At 22.5% G+C, this 16,720-nt stretch overlaps 8 protein-coding genes across 8 annotated transcripts in view; 5 read left to right on the top strand and 3 right to left on the bottom strand.

Annotated features, from left to right (window-relative positions):
* Window positions 1-79: 79 nt before the first annotated feature.
* On the bottom strand, window positions 80-2,065 carry redC (NADPH-dependent diflavin oxidoreductase 1; the record flags this gene model as incomplete). Its single annotated transcript, XM_631829.1, has 2 exons — window positions 80-1,469; window positions 1,554-2,065. The coding sequence occupies 2 exons, from the start codon at window positions 2,063-2,065 to the stop codon at window positions 80-82; spliced, it is 1,902 nt and encodes a 633-aa protein (XP_636921.1).
* Window positions 2,066-2,518: 453 nt separating this feature from the next.
* Window positions 2,519-3,763, top strand: act33 (hypothetical protein; the record flags this gene model as incomplete). Its single annotated transcript, XM_631828.1, has 1 exon — window positions 2,519-3,763. One exon carries the CDS (start codon window positions 2,519-2,521, stop codon window positions 3,761-3,763), a length of 1,245 nt encoding a protein of 414 aa, XP_636920.1.
* A 541-nt stretch (window positions 3,764-4,304) lies between these two features.
* DDB_G0287979 (hypothetical protein) lies at window positions 4,305-7,559 on the top strand (the record flags this gene model as incomplete). The annotated part of the gene is made up of 1 exon (XM_631827.1): window positions 4,305-7,559. One exon carries the CDS (start codon window positions 4,305-4,307, stop codon window positions 7,557-7,559), a length of 3,255 nt encoding a protein of 1,084 aa, XP_636919.1.
* A 337-nt stretch (window positions 7,560-7,896) lies between these two features.
* On the top strand, window positions 7,897-9,687 carry ftcd (hypothetical protein; the record flags this gene model as incomplete). Its single annotated transcript, XM_631826.1, has 2 exons — window positions 7,897-8,161; window positions 8,339-9,687. The coding sequence occupies 2 exons, from the start codon at window positions 7,897-7,899 to the stop codon at window positions 9,685-9,687; spliced, it is 1,614 nt and encodes a 537-aa protein (XP_636918.1).
* A 293-nt stretch (window positions 9,688-9,980) lies between these two features.
* DDB_G0287975 (hypothetical protein) lies at window positions 9,981-10,588 on the top strand (the record flags this gene model as incomplete). The annotated part of the gene is made up of 2 exons (XM_631825.1): window positions 9,981-10,112; window positions 10,220-10,588. The coding sequence occupies 2 exons, from the start codon at window positions 9,981-9,983 to the stop codon at window positions 10,586-10,588; spliced, it is 501 nt and encodes a 166-aa protein (XP_636917.1).
* Window positions 10,589-10,840: 252 nt separating this feature from the next.
* DDB_G0287973 (hypothetical protein) lies at window positions 10,841-11,872 on the bottom strand (the record flags this gene model as incomplete). The annotated part of the gene is made up of 1 exon (XM_631824.1): window positions 10,841-11,872. The coding sequence occupies one exon, from the start codon at window positions 11,870-11,872 to the stop codon at window positions 10,841-10,843; it is 1,032 nt and encodes a 343-aa protein (XP_636916.1).
* Window positions 11,873-12,806: 934 nt separating this feature from the next.
* On the top strand, window positions 12,807-14,610 carry DDB_G0287971 (hypothetical protein; the record flags this gene model as incomplete). The annotated part of the gene is made up of 4 exons (XM_631823.1): window positions 12,807-12,981; window positions 13,090-13,240; window positions 13,315-13,594; window positions 13,678-14,610. The coding sequence occupies 4 exons, from the start codon at window positions 12,807-12,809 to the stop codon at window positions 14,608-14,610; spliced, it is 1,539 nt and encodes a 512-aa protein (XP_636915.1).
* A 683-nt stretch (window positions 14,611-15,293) lies between these two features.
* The window catches only part of cnrN (phosphatase tensin type domain-containing protein), a gene marked incomplete at both ends in the record, with an annotated part of 2,264 nt that continues 837 nt past the window's right edge, over window positions 15,294-16,720 (bottom strand). The window contains one exon of the mRNA XM_631822.1: window positions 15,294-16,497. Coding sequence (XP_636914.1) covers window positions 15,294-16,497 — 1,204 coding nt within the window. The remainder of the gene's footprint in view (window positions 16,498-16,720) is intronic.

The raw sequence follows: 16,720 nt of genomic DNA, 5'->3' as shown, positions 1-16,720 counted from the left end.
ATAATTTCTAATTATATATAATTAAACAATTATTAAATAAATTATATTTTTTTAGTTTTTTATTTTTAGTTTTTTTTTTTTACCAAGTTTCAGTAATAAACCTTTTTTCAACTTCTAATTTTTCGAAATAATTATTAACAATTTCATCAATATTATTTTCATCATCATTATTATTATTATTATTATTATTATTATTATTATTATTATTATTATTATTATTATTATTATTATTATTATTGTTTTTTAATAAATTTGATTTAATTATTGTTAATAATGATTGTTTAACATCTTTTGGCATTCTACCACTCGAACCTGAAATATAAAAGTAACCATTTCTATTATTAATTATATCCCAAATTAAATCTGAATCATTTTCAATATATTGTTGAACATAAACTTTTTTACCATCTTTTCCATCACGAGAGAATGCAACTGATAGTTTACTAATAATTCCTTTTTCTAAATTACTTTCAAATTCATCTCTATAATAATAATCTTTTGATTCTGATCTACAACCAAAATAAAATAATGCATCACCTAATTTATTATTATTATCACTATTATTTTTAAAATATAATCTCTCTTGCATGAATGATCTAAATATTGCACAACCTGTACCTGGTCCAACCATTATAATTGGTATTTCATTTGATTTTGGTAATCTTGCACCACTTTCTTTTATAAATATTGGTACAATATTATTATCATTATCATTTAAAAAAGAAGAAAAATATTGAGAACATAAACCAGTTCTAAATAATCTTCTAAATGGAGTTGTATAAGTATTAATACCAACGGTTAAATGAATAGTATTTGGATTTAATAAAGAAGAGGAAGAGATTGAAAATGGTCTTGGTTTAATTGGTGGTATTAAATCGAATAAATATTCAAATGGGATTTCAATTGATGGAAATTCCTTTAAAACATCAATATAATTTCTTTTCTCTTTTTGATTATAGGTTCTTAGATCATCTTGACCCTCTGTAGATGAAAAAAATTCTAATCTCTCTTTTTCAATTGGATTCGTAACGAAATGTGATAACAATTCAAAGAAATATCTTCTTGGTGAGCCCATAATATCGAAATAGCATCTAACCAAATCGTAAATTGTAATTGGTAATTTTAGTAATGTTGGTGATTGTGTTATTTCTTTATCGATTGGTTCAATTGATTCAATGATCCAATTGGAATGTAATCCTAATAACTCTATAAATTCATTCACTCTCTTTATTGGATTCTTTGGTAAAACATATGCAACATCACCACTTTGATATTTAATTGGTACTTGAAGTTCTTTACATTCACTAATATCCAATTCAATATGTCTAACATCCTGTTCCCATTCCTCAACTGTTATTCTTTTATTAACTTTTAATTTACTCTTATAAAATTGTGTTGGTATTTCATATTTAATCTCTTTATTATTTTCATTAATTTTATCAATTTTAATATTATATTTTGATTTATTTCTTTTTTTTTTTTTTTTTGAAAAAATAAATAATTAGAATTTAAAAATAAATAATTAGAATTTAAATTAATAATATATATATTACAATTGATTTTTAATATTATTAATATTAAAATTTGGTGATAACGGATAAATTGTTAATAATTTTGAAATTAATTCTTGTGACCATTTTTCAACTTCATAATCTATACCTAGGTCATGTTGATCATCAGCATCACCTCTACGTAATAATGGTGTACCACCTATTGATTGTAAACGTTGATATAATTTTTTAGCTGCGAAATTATAGGTTGTATAGGATGAATCACCTAATCCAAGAATTGCAAATTTTGTATTTGCTAATGAATTACTTGGTAATGATTTAATTAATAAGAAATTCCAAAGAGGTTTCATTGGGTCTGGTACTTCTCCATGACCTGTAGTTGATAATACGAATATTACTATCTTTTCCATTGGTAATTCAAGTTTATTATAATTTGTAACATCAATTAACCTTGGTTTAATTTCATATAAAACTAAATCACGTGATAACTTTTCTGCTACCTCTTGTGATGTACCTGATTCAGTTGCATAAATAATTGTACATTTTTTATTCATTTTTTTTTTATTATATTTATTTATTTATTTAAAAAAAAAAAAAAAAAAATGAAAATCGTTTTGAAAATGAAATTAAAAAAAAAAAAAAAAATAAAAAAATAAAAAAAAAAAATAAAAAAAAAAAAATAAAAAGTGACATCTTGATGATGTATATGGTTGTATATGGTTCTAAAATATCCAAAAAATAATTCCAACTAATTAGTACCATTTCATTTAATAAAACCTTTTTTTTTTTTATTTTCTTATTTAAACTCATTTTTATACAAACAATAAAAAAAAGGAAATAGAAACAAATTATAATGAAATTTAAAAAAATCCAAATAAAAATAAATATCTGCAGGGTTAGAAGCCAAAATAAAAAAAAAAAAAAAAAAAAAAAAAAAAAAAAAGAAATCAATTTTTTTATTTTTTTTTTTATTTTTTTATTTTTTTTTTTATTTTTTTAATTAAAAAATGGATAAACCAATAATTATTGATGTTGGTACAAAAAACATTAGAATTGGATATGGCGGAGAAGAAAAACCAAATGAAACATTATTAAATCTAATTGGAATACCAACAACTATAAAAATGATTGGAGTTGAAAGAAAAAATTATTATGCAGGATCAGATATTAATTTTATAAATAAAAGAAATCATAGATTATCCTTAACATGTCCTATGAAAAGAGGTATAGTTAGTAATTGGGAAGATATGGAAAAGATTTATTCAAGATTACTTTATTATGAATTTAAAGTTGCACCAGAAGAAAGTGATATACTTCTCACTGAACCACCATTAACATCAAAAAATGATCATAACAAATTAATTGAAATTATGTTTGAAACTTTTTGCACTCAATCAGTATCTCTATTGGATCAATCAATGTTATCATTTTATTCATCATCATCATCATCATCATCATCATCATCATCATCATCATCATCATCATCATCATCATCACAATTTGAAAATAGTAGTGGATTAGTAGTTGATATTGGCGATAGTGTTACAAATATAGTTCCATTTTATAATGGCGTATTATTAAAGGAAGGAATTGTTCGTCAAGAATTTGGTGGTAGTGATATTGTAACCTACTTAAATGACACATATAAACAATATAACATTCCAATTGAAACTCTTTATGATATAAAAGAAAAGTTTGGATATGTTTCAACATTAGCATTTGACAATAATAATAATAATAATAATAATAATAATAATAATAATAATAATAATAATAATAATAATAATAATAATAATAATAATAATAATAATAATAATAATAATAATAATAATAATAATTATAGTTATCAACTTACTGGTAGTGGCAAAACAATAGAAATAGGTGAAGATGATAGAATAAAATGTGGTGAATACTTGTTTAAACCATTGTCATCATCATCTTTGGAAGGTATTGATAATTTAATCATGAAATCAATTAATAATGCTTGTTTATCAAATGTTGATTGTAGCATTGATATTAAAAATAAATTATTCAACAATATATTATTATGTGGTGGATCAACAAAATTCAAAGGTTTCATTGAAAGATTAAAGATCGAGTTGGGAAAAAAACTAGAGAATTGTACAACACAATCAATAAATATTAAAAATAATAATAATGATTATTCTTCTTGGTTAGGTGGTTCAAAAATATCTTCAAATAAATCAAATTTTATTTCATATGATATTTACCAAGAAAACGGTTTAAATTAAAAAATCCAAAAATAAAAAATTAAAAAAAAAAAAATACTGAAACTAACATTTTATTTATTTTTGATTAAAAAATTAAAAAAAAAGAAACCAATTCAATCAAATCAAATCAATTTTTTTTTTTTTTAATAAATCTATTTTTATATAAATTTATTCCCTTTCATTGTTCTTCAAAATAAAAACAATTACAAAAATGAATAATAAATAATTAAATTCTTAACTTTTTGATTTGAAAAAAAAAAAAAAAAAAAAAAAAAATCCATTCATTCATTCATTCATTCATTCATTCATTCCATGATTTATTGCGTTAGTGCTGTAATCATATCTGTATCTATTTGTTAACCATTAATATTGATTGCAATTAAACTTTAACCTATATAGGGTTTGACATGTCGAACCAAATTTTAACTTATAAAAAAAAAAAAAATGAAATTAATTTTTTTTTTTTTTTTTTTTTTTTTCAAACACAACAAATTGTTTTGCCTAAAAAAAAAAATTAATTTCATTTTTATTTTTTATTTTTTTTTTTGTAAATATCTTAAAAATGCTCAGACTGTATAAAAATAGTGGGTTGGGTAAAAGGATATCATCAAATCCAATACAACCAAGGCTATTTCTAAATATAGTAAATTATTATAAAAATGAAAACAATAACAACAATAACAATAATAATCAAAGATCATTTTCAACCAATTTACCATTAATTAATGATGTTAAAATTAAAAATAATAATAACGACAATGGTAAAGCTAGTTTAGATGACTTTCAAAAATTATTTGGTGAAAATAAAGAAAATGATGAATTTTTTTCAAAATTAAGTTGGTCAGATGGTATTTTTAATCCAATTGATGATAGTTTAATTTCATTTAATTTGGATGACGCTGGTGGTTTTATTCGTGCACCGAAAAATTTTGGTAATATCAAATATCGACCAAATCGTATCAATATTGATCATTTAAAAACGAGAAAAAGAAATAAAGAATTTGAAATTTATAATTCACTTAAACCAAAGATGACCAAAAAAGAAATTGAAAAAATATTCAATACCAATGTTGAGCAACGACAACATCAACTACAAAAATCTACACACAACAGCAACGACAACACTAACATCAATAATAATACCAATGATAAAAATATATGTATATTAGAATCAATTCAAACTTGTATAGATAGATTTTCATTTTTAATTAAACCTGGTGAATTGAAACCATTTGATATTGTTATGGTTTATAATGGTGATGAATTTCATTCAATTACTTTTGGTTATATTGAAGCTATTGATTATATTAATAATACATTAAAAATTGTACCATCAACCATTAATAATAATAATAATAATAATAATAATAATAATTTATCAAAAAAAGATTATTTAATAACAGATATTTATTGTTGTTTACCATTATCAGTTTATAGAGAGAATTTTGCTGATATTTATGATGAATTTTTAAAATCATTACTTGATATGGAAATAGTTTCAAATCAAGATGTTGAAAGTTTATATAATTATTTGAATGAACAACAAGAACCAATAATAGTTTCAGAGATTATTTTAAATTTCGTTTGTCAAGTAATTTTAAAAGCTCAAGAACAATTTTCAAATAGAGAATTAGAATTTTTTAATAAATATGGTAAATCAACAAATTCAGCAACTGATAGTGTACCAAATAAAGTGATTAATGGTTTATCGGTGCTTGGCAACATTGATGATTGGAATACTGGAATGAATATTCAAAACGATATTGAATTGAATGAAGCCGCAAGAAAATTCTATGAAAACATTAGATACAAATCACCATGGTCTGATATTATATTATATTTCTCATTTATTTCAACCGTATCACAAAATGTTCATTACAAATTGAAATCATTCGATTACTTTCAATTCATAAAGGAAGATGAATTTTTAACGACTTTACAAATTAATACACTCCTTCAAAATGAATCAAATTTTAAGTATATGTTAATATTTCAAAAGTATTGTTTAGAGTTTATGCTAAGCAATGTAGATGGTTTCAATATGGATTCACCTCATCTAAATGAGACTTCAAGATCAATTTTAAAAGATATTTCCATACCCTCATTATCAAGTCATAAGAATTGGTTGAAACTAGGCCTGGATTCGTTATCAGGTTATCAAAAAACCGACCCATTCATACCAAGTGAATTCTTTACAGATTATTTAGATACATTCATTGAGTTACTTCACTTTAATAATCTTTCACGATCACCATCAAATAGTTTAAATGAAAATATATCTAAATATCTTTTAGGTGAAATCATTATCAATGGTAAACAATTCACTGAACCATTATGTGAAAACTTATTCCAAAGATTTAAACCATTCAAAACCTCTTCAGAATTTAAAATGTTTTATGATGACTCAATTCATTTGAAAGAGATACCAGAAACTAAAAAGAATAAAGAAAAATTCGTGTTTGATCATCAAAGAGTACTTATAAAGAAATTGTCATTTTCATTCATTGATAATAATTACAATAATAATTGTGATGCCAATTTCTATGGTGAAGAAAGAATTAGAATTAGTAGTCCAGAACCATCCATTGGTATACTTGATAAAAATGATGGTTCAAACTTCGTAGTGTTTGTAAATATACCAGATTTTACTGATTCAGTTGAAAAATATTCAAATTTAGATTCAATTTCAATGCTTAGAAGTCAATCTATAGATTTACCAAATAAAAGTTATAAAATGTTACCAATTGGTACATTGAAAGATCTCAAACTTTATGAAGATAAGAAAATTGGTTTCAATAAAAATAAATATAGATCAGAGGATTCTCTAAATTATGATACTGCAACTGCTAATCCTTATTATTCAAAAGTTGGTTTCGATGAATCCTATAATAGAAAAAATGGAAATAGATGTCTCTCTTTGATCATTACATTCGATGGTAAAAATGATAAAGTCCTCTCATTTGAAATACTTCCTTCAAATGTACATAAAATTAAAATCAATACATTTTCAAAATTCCAAAAAATGATTAATCAGGAATTCGTTGAAAAAGATAAATCAATTTATGATTTATTAAAATTATATAGAATTGCAAAAGTTTTAAAAAAAAGAAGAACTGCTATGAAAAATGCCGACCAAAATCAAATTAAACAAAACAATTTAGATTCCAAATTTCTCTTTAATAAAAGCAAAACTGTCAAAGAAAAAAATAGAATTAAATTAGATCATATCAATCCAAATTCTCAAGCTAGAATAATTTATGACGAGTTTAAATATTTAACAAATCATTTAGTTGCAAAATATTCATTAGCTCTTAATATAAATACAATTCCATTAATCATACCAAAAGAAGCTAAAGAAAATTATGCTAATTTTATAATTAATAATCAAAATCAATTAGAATCTCTAGAAAATAATAATAATAATAATAATAATAATAATAATGATAATAATAATATTTTTAATAGACCATTTATTACTTATCCAATTAATGAAACTGGTTATAATATTTATACAAATGCATTCTCACCATTAAGTAATTATTTAGATTTATATGTAGCAAGAGAACTTAAAGAATATAAAATGAAAAGTCAGTCTGATGAATCTTCCAAAAAACAATCACCTGAAGATTTAAGTTATGCAAATTATGCTAAAAATGCAATTTTCCCATATTTAGAAAAAAATTTAGATCATTTAAATCAATTTAAACAAGAAAATAATAAGGAGTGGTCAAATTTGTATCGTTTACAAGAATATTATAAACAAAAACAAGAAGAAGTGGAAGAAGAGGAAGAAGAGGAAGAAGAGGAAGAAGAATAATAATATTTTAAAAGATTATTAATAAGATCAAGATAAATTAAAAATTAAAAAAAAACAAAAAAAAAAAAATCTTATAAATGACCACCATCCCACCTGGTCGGAATTTCAGACCCACCCACCCTTTACCATTACACGTGGAATGATGGACGGTTTAAAAAAAAAAGAAAATTTTTATTTTTATTTTTATTTTTATTTTTATTTTTATTTTTATTTTGTTTTAATTTTTGTTTTTTTTTTTTTTTTCATCATTTTTTTTTTAATTAAATTTAAATTTCAATTTCATTTTTTTCATCATCTTTTTTTTTTTTAAAATATTATTTATTTTTTAAATCAAAGAATGAATAAATTAGTTGAATGTGTACCAAATTTTTCAGAAGGTAGAGATCAAACTATCATTGATGCAATCTCTAAAGCAATCAGAGATACAGCAGGTTGTACATTATTAGATGTTGATCCAGGTAAATCAACTAACCGTACAGTTTATACTTTTGTTGGTTGTCCAGATTCAATTGTAAATGGTGCTATCAATGCTACAAAAGTTGCCTTTAAATTAATTGATATGACTAAACATCATGGTGAACATCCAAGAATGGGTGCATTAGGTATTTATCATTATATAAATTATAAATTATAAAAAAAAAAAAAAAAAAAAAATATTTATTATATATAATAATATATTTATATATATATATAAAATTGATTTAATAATTATTATTATTAATTTATTAATTTTTTATTAATTTTTTTTTTTATTTTTTTTTTTATTTTAAAAAAATAAGATGTTTGTCCATTTGTACCAGTTAGAAATGTAACAATGGAAGAATGTGTAAATTGTTCAAAAGAATTTGGTAAAAGAATTTCAGAAGAGATTGGTGTACCAATATTTTTATATGAAGAAGCATCAACTCAATCATATCGTAAACAATTGAAACAAATTAGACAAGGTGAATATGAAGGTTTAGAAGAGAAATTAAAGGAAGAAAAATGGAAACCAGATTTTGGTCCAGCTAAATTCATTCCATCCTATGGTGCCTCTGTGACTGGTGCACGTTCATTTTTGATTGCATACAATGTGAACATTTTAGGTACCAAAGAACAAGCTCATAGAATTGCATTGAATGTTCGTGAAGCAGGTAGAGGTGATAATGAACCTGGTCGTTTAAAATTCTTGAAAGGTATTGGTTGGTTTGTTGATGAATATAACTTGGCACAAGTTAGTATGAATCTTGATAATTACAGAGAGACAGGTGTTCATACAGTTTTCGAAGAATGTTCAAAAGATGCTAGGGAATTGAATCTTGGTGTTGCAGGTTCAGAAATCGTAGGTTTAGTACCATTAGAGGCAATTTTAATGGCTGCCGACTATTATATTGCCAAGGAGAATCTTTTCATCATTGACGAGGCACTAAAGGTACGTTTGGCAATTGAAAGATTGGGTTTGTCATCTTGTAGTTTCTTTGATCCAAAGAAGAGAATCATCGACTATATGGTACAAGAGGATCTTAAAGTAACCCAACCATTGGCTTCAATGTCTGTCAGAGGTTTCGTTGAATTGTTAGGCTCAAGAACTCCTGCACCAGGTGGTGGCTCTGCCTCTGCACTCATCGCTGCTATGGGTGCCGGTTTGGGTGCTATGACTGGTTGGATGACTTTTGGTAAAAAGAAATTCGAAGCTTTAGATTCAATCATGAGAGAACTCTTACCACCATTAGATAAAGCAATGAGAGATTTAATTCCATACATTGATGCCGATACTAACGCTTTCAATGATTACATCAAAGCAATGGGTACTCCAAAAGGTCCACAAAGAGATATCGCCATCGATAAAGCTTTGAAACAAGCAATCAATATACCATTATCAACTATGAAAATTTCAAACACTTGTTGGGGACCTCTCTTAAAAATGGCTCAATATGGTAATTTGGCTTCAAAATCTGACTTGGAAGTAGGTTGTAAATCTTTGGAAACTGGTATTTGGGGTGCTCATCGTAATGTTTCTATCAATCTTTTAGATTGTAAAGATGCTCAATTTGTTGAATCTACAACTAAAGAAGCAAATGAAATCTTAAAAAATGCTCAAGAATCTTTACAAAAAGTTTTAGAAATTTTAAGTAATAGAAAAGAATAATAAATAAATAAAAAATAAATAAAAAAAATAAAAAAAATAAATAAAAAAAAAAATAAAAAAATGAATAAATAAAAAAAAAAACAAAAAATAATATACTTTTTAAACTTTATAATTGATAGATTTGTTTTTTTTTTTTTTTTTCTTATCTGTTTTGGATTAATTTTTAAAAGTTGCAGAAATAATAAAAAAAAATCAATTCAATTTTCGCGCTTTTTTTTTTTTCATGAAAAAAAAAAAAAAAAAAAAAAAAAAAAAAAAAAAAATTTTACACACAATTCATAAAAACATATAAAATGCAAATATTTATAAAAGAATCAACAAATAAAAAGGAATGGTTTATATTGGATCTCCAAGGTCATTTAGAATATACAGGAGATTTAAAGAATGAAACATTAGGAATATTAACAAAAAAACCAAATACAAAGGTAATAATTAAAAAAAAAAAAAAAAAAAAAAAAAAAATTTAAAATAAAACATTAGATTTTAATTCTTTAAATTTATATAAAATATATATATATGTTATGTATAATAGGATGATTTTTCATTTCAAATTGGTAATTCAGTTTTAGTTGGAAAAAGGGTTCCTTTAAAGAAACCTTTATTGGTAATTAAAAAATCAAAATTAAATAATAATAATAATAGTAATAATAATAATAAAATGGCTGTTGATAATAAAGATAATAAAGATAATGAAAAAGATAAAGAAGTTGAATATTCAATTGAAGGTATTTGTAATGATAAAATTCAATTCACAACAAGACCTACAACATTTATTCCTCAGAGTTCTGTTGTTTATGGTTCTCCAACACATAAATCACCTTCAAGTAGTCCAAAAACAATTTCTCCTGTTAAAGTTTCACCAACATCTTCACCAATTAAAAATCCAGAATTTAATAATTAAAAAAAATAAAAAAATAAAACACTGTAAATACAATTAAAAAGAAAAGGAAAACGAAAAGGAAAGAAGGAAAAACAAAAAAAAAAAAAGGAAGAAAATTTAATTATTTTCTTTTTTTTTTTTTTTTTTAATTTATTAAATAAAAAAAAAAAATAAATATATAAAATCCATGGATTTCATTTTTTATTTGGATTCTAAAATAAAAAGTTTATTAAAAATTTAAAATTAAATAAATAAAAGAAGGATTAATTTATTTTAATAACCATAGAATTTACCATTAGTAAGTTGTACCAAATAGGAGTTTGAAATTTTTAAAATTTTTGGAGAATCAATTAAGATACCATTTGAGTGATTGTATAAACATTTGATTGTATCCAATGGAATATTAAGTTTATCCGAGATTGATTTTTTAATTGTATCAATTGTTATTGTATGTGGTGATACATCAAGTAATTGGAATAATTCTGGTTCTTTACTTATCATTACTCTGTGGAATTCATTTGCACCTTCATCATGATCATTATCGCTACTGTCGGATTGTGGTAAATTATATTTAGGTACAATTCCAAGATCTTTGAGTAATTTAACCATTGATGGATCTTGAGAATCAAGATCAACCATTATACGATTCTTTGCTAATTCTAATAAATTTGATGCTGTTGGAGTAGCATAATTTGTTGAACGAATGGTTTTTGAGCCATTTTCTTTTAGCATATCCCATTTGTAAACTTGATAACATAATAATTCACCAGATTGTACATTAATTCTAATATTCTTGACAATGATAATTTTACATGAAACTGATAATGTTTCAACTGGCTTTCCACCAGTACCACCAGAAATTGAAACATTTGATAAAGTACAATGATGCATTTCATATTCGAGAATTGGAAGTACATTCTCTTTCATTTTACCAATAGAACGATGAATGACGTGAGGAATAATTTCACGACGTAATGTCATATAGTTGAGTGATGGTGAACGGTCACATACAAATTTAGTTAATGTTAATTCACCAAGGTGAACATCTTTTGCATTGGATGCCACATTATGTGAGAAGCTCATAACATCAATCCAGTCTAAAGTTAATTCATCAATTTTCTTATCTTTTGAGTCTTTTGGTTCATTGTAGGAATGTGGATTCACTGGTGGTGAGGCTTCTTCATTTTCACTTGGAGCTAACATTGCAATGAATAAATCTTTTTGATTTTCAAAGGTTGGAATTTGATAATTTGGTGCATTTACATTTGTGTCAATTGGAATCCAAACTCTAATTACATCTCTCATTTTTTGTTTTGTTTTTTTTTTTTTTTTTTTTTTTTTTAATGATAATAATAAATGTTGTAAATATATAATTTAAAAATTAATAATAAAATGAATTGTTAAAAAAAAAAAATTTCAAATTCGATTTTATTTATACCAATTTTTATTCTAAATAATTTCATTCTCCAATAAATTTTCATTTTTTTTCTTTTTCTTTTTTTTTTCTAAAAAAAAAAAATCTTTTTTTTTTTTTTTTTTTTTTTTTTTTTTTTTTCCACTTTTTAAAATTAATATTATTTATTTCATTTTCATTTATAATAATAATAGTTTGAACTAATATAATAAAAAGAATTGTTTTTTTTTTATTTGATTTTTTTTTTTTTTATATTTTTTTTTTTTTTGGTTTAGAAACTTATATTTATTAAATAATATCAATATCATAAATTTGTAATAACACAAACTAGGCTAAAAGTTATAAATAGATGATAAGGTTCAATCATTTATATATTGAACATTCAACCCTCAAAATTCAAATAAAAATCAATATTATTATTATAATAAAATAGATTAAATATGATTAAAAAAAAAAAAATAAAAATAAAAGCATACCCTCCCACTTATTTTTTTTTTTTATATTTTTTTTTATTTATTTTTAATATGTTAAATCACATTCATTGAGATTGAATATTTAATATTGTTTTTTATTTTTTTTTTTCAGATACATATCTTGAAAAAAAAAAAAATAAAAAAAAAATAAAGCACACAAAAACCACTTTTTTTTTTTCTTTTTTTTTTTTTTTTTTTTATTGTTGTTATAATTTTTTTTATTTGATTATTCTATTCCCAATTAAACACATTTTTCCAAAAAAAAAAAAAAAAAAAAAAAAAAACTATTAAGCAATAGATAAATTATTGTTTTGTATAAAAATTTAATTATTTTAAAAATAATTTTTTAAAAATGATTGCTGGGGGTGGCAATTTATTTACTGTTGATTATTTAATTACAGTTGGTGTTTTTGCATTATTCACATTTTCATTAATACTATGGAGGATAGGGCACAACCTTATTGTCAAAGAAAAATGTAGTAAATTGAAACAATCAGTTCAAATAATTAGCGCATTTTTATTATTAAGTATGTTATTTAAAATGGAAAAAAAAAAAAAAAAAAAAATTAAAATTATATTAATGATAAACAAAAAAAATTAATTATTATCATTTTATTTCATAATTTTCAAAATAGTTGTTTTCTTTACATTTTTCTTTATGGCATCAGCATTTGAAAAAACAACAAATTTCAGAGTTGTTCAAGTAATTACATTATTATTATTAGTTATTCAAAATTTTTTACCTTTAATTTTCTTTGGAATTATTTTTTTAGTTTTACATTTTTGGTATGATTTTTTTTTTTTTTTTTATAAAATTTCTTTAAAATTAATATGACTAATTATTATATTTTAAATTATAGGATTGGAATTTATATGGATATATTTAAAATGTCAACAGGTAGTATTTTTACAAAATATACAAGAATTTTATTTAGTATTGTATCAATACCATTGATTGTGTTAGCGATTTTAAACGTTGTATCATTGAAAAGAGTTTTTATGTTTAGAACCAGACAGAAGATTGATTTGGCTGTATTTTTATTACCAACAATAATTGCATTGGCTTTATCTTCATTTATTTTATGTTATAGTATATTTTTATTATTTAAACTATATGATAAACAATTTAAAAAGAAAATGGTAATTATTAATATTAAAATTAAATCTTTTTTTAAAAAAAAAAAATTATTAATATTTATTTTTTTATTATAAAATAATTAAAGTTTAAATATTTAATATTTAGATTCATTTTTGTTTCATTTAGTATTTTGCTTAGTTGTATTTTAAATATTGTTAATAGATATATGTTCAACTTTTTATTACCATTTGAATTTCATTTGGTATTTTTATTAATAATATGTTTTGAAATTTGCTTTTTAATTTATTTCGATTTCAAATTTTTACATCTTAGATCAATAGAAAATGGATTGGTAGTTGCCTATTGTAAAATTACAGGCCGTGAATATTTTGATGCTAGAGTTGCCACAGGAGGAAATGTTTGTTCATCTTCAACTCAAAATTGTGAATCAAGTGGTGAAAATATTAATGGTGGTGGTGAAATTAATAAAGAAATTTTCCAAACAAAAAGACAAAATTCATGTGATATCATAAGCCATGATGGAAAACAATTGAATGAAAAAACAAAATCAAAGTTCAAATTAAAATTGAATAATACACCAAATTCATCACCAAGATCAACTGTTACAATTAATGAACCTACTGATATTCAAATGGAACCAATCCAAAGAACTGATAGTTTCGAAAATGATCTTCGTGCCTTAGATATTTTACATTTCAATAAAAATAATAAACAATACACAAAAACTGATGATGATGATAATATTGATGAAGATGGAGCAAATACAATGAAAGTAATACCAACAATTATTAATGATCAAAAACAATCACAACCTCAACATCAGGTAACAATTATACAACCAATAATTGATGAAGCCTCATTCAATGCCCTAAATAAACAAAGTTATACAAACACTTGTAGTGTTTTCAATAAAGACGATGATTTTACACCAAGCGATACAAGTGATAGTAATAACAGTATTTCAATTAATAATAGTTTACCTATAAATTATCTAAATGAATTAATTGAAATTGATGAAGAATCAATGGTTCATAATCATTTAGATGATGAAGTTTAAAAAAAAAAAAAAAAAAAAAAGGAAAAATAAAGAAACAAAATAAAGGCGCATTTATGTATTTATAAAACAACAAATAAAAAAAACAAATTAATATAATATATTATTACTATTTTTTATTTTTAATTTTTAATTTTTTGAATTTAATATAAATAAAAAGTTTGGAAAGTTAATTTTTTTTTAATATCCCCTTTTATTAAATTATTATTAAAAAAATACACCAGTTCCAAGATTACATTTTCGAGCACATTGTGTTTTTGTAAGGAATCTAAACAGTGGCAATTTTTTTTTTTTTTTTTTTTTTAGGTTTGATTGATTAATTTTAATTTTAAATAATCACAAAATATAATATCTTTTTATTTTCTAAAAAAAAGGAAAAAAAAAAAAAATTGGAACAATTTGAACACAAATGGATCACTTGCTTGGACTTCTTTGAGAGTATGGGTCAATTCAATACCATTTTGAATCTCTTTTTCATTTTTAGATCCTCAAAAGGAAAATAAAGTAACTTTTAAAAATTTTGATATTCCATATACCATCAAAAAAAAAAATAAAAAATAAAAATAAAAATAAAAATAAAAATTTCAGATATTTTTATAACAACCCTGGGGTTTTTTTTTTAGGTGGTAAATTGTTTAATTTCTTAACGTTATATAATTTATTAAAAAGAAAAAAAAATAAATAATTTAATCTTGTATTATCTCTACATTTTTAATATCACTTTCACTTGGATCATTAGTTTCTTTTTTTAAGATTGGTAGTGTTTTTTGATCGACATTTTCTTCATTATTATTTGGATTGATTTTTTTAGTGAATGATTGTCTGTGACCATTAAAAAGTGAAAGTCTTGATAAATTTGGTGATGGTTTAAGTTTAATAGATGAGCCACTACTCCAAAGTGTATTTTTTCTTTTCCTAATTGAGGCTTCACTATCTGAATCATCATTACTATTACTACTACTTTCATTATTATTATTATTACTATTTTTATTATTATTATTATTATTATTATTATTATTATTATTATTATTATTATTATTATTATTATTATTATTATTATTATTATTATTACAACTATTATTACAAATGCTACTATTGTTACAAATGCTATCACTACTACAACTTGGTTTTATACTATCAGTCGTAATACTACTCCTGCTACTTGTACTACTCCTATTACTACTGCTATTACTGCTTCCACCTCTACTATTACTATTACTATTTCTACTACTATTACTACCACCACCACTACTACTATCACAGTTTATATTACAATTTTTTAAATCTAAATTAGCATCTGATGAAGAAATTAATATTTGTGGTGTTGAGTGTTCAGAAGATGGTAATGAGGTTGTAGTAGTTGTTGTAGTGGTAGTAGTTGTTGTAGTTAAAGGTGTTGGGGCTGAAGATGCTAAAATATTATTATTATTAGTTGAATTAATTTCATTAATACTCTTTATATCAGTAATACTATTATTTAAAGATGATTTTGTTCTTTGATATTGTAATGCCATAATATTCCAAATTTTAAAAGAGTGATCAGGTGCACCAGTACAATTATTTTGAAATCTACATTCCATTTGAAGATTTGGATCATATTTCTTTGAACTCTTAAAATGATCAAATTCATTCATACCAAATAAACATTGATCTAAATTTACAAATGCAATATTAAAAATTAAATGAAATATCTGTTTCTTCATCTTTCCTTTTCCTTTACCTGTATCACCCCTATATACTCTAATTAAAACATCATTTTGAACTTTTTTCTGTATTAATATTATAATTTTATAAAGTTGTTGTTGTTGATTATTATTATTATTATTATTATTATTATTATTATTATTATTATTATTAGATTCTGAATTATCATTATTTATTGGTACAATTCTAAAATAAATAAATAAATAAAAAGTGCTTGGTTTAGTGATTTTGTTTTTATTTATAAATGAAGTTATTATTATTATTATTATTATTATTATTATTATTATTATTATTATTATTATTATTATTATTATTATTATTATTATTATTATTATTATTATTATTATTATTATTATTATTATTATTATTATTATTATTATTATTATTATTATTATTATTATTATTATTA

Source organism: Dictyostelium discoideum (assembly GCF_000004695.1).
Source record: "Dictyostelium discoideum AX4 chromosome 5 chromosome, whole genome shotgun sequence".
Taxonomy (NCBI): Eukaryota; Evosea; class Eumycetozoa; order Dictyosteliales; family Dictyosteliaceae; genus Dictyostelium; species Dictyostelium discoideum.
Note: the sequence above shows the minus strand (reverse complement) of the source record. Positions and strands in the feature narration are given on the sequence as shown.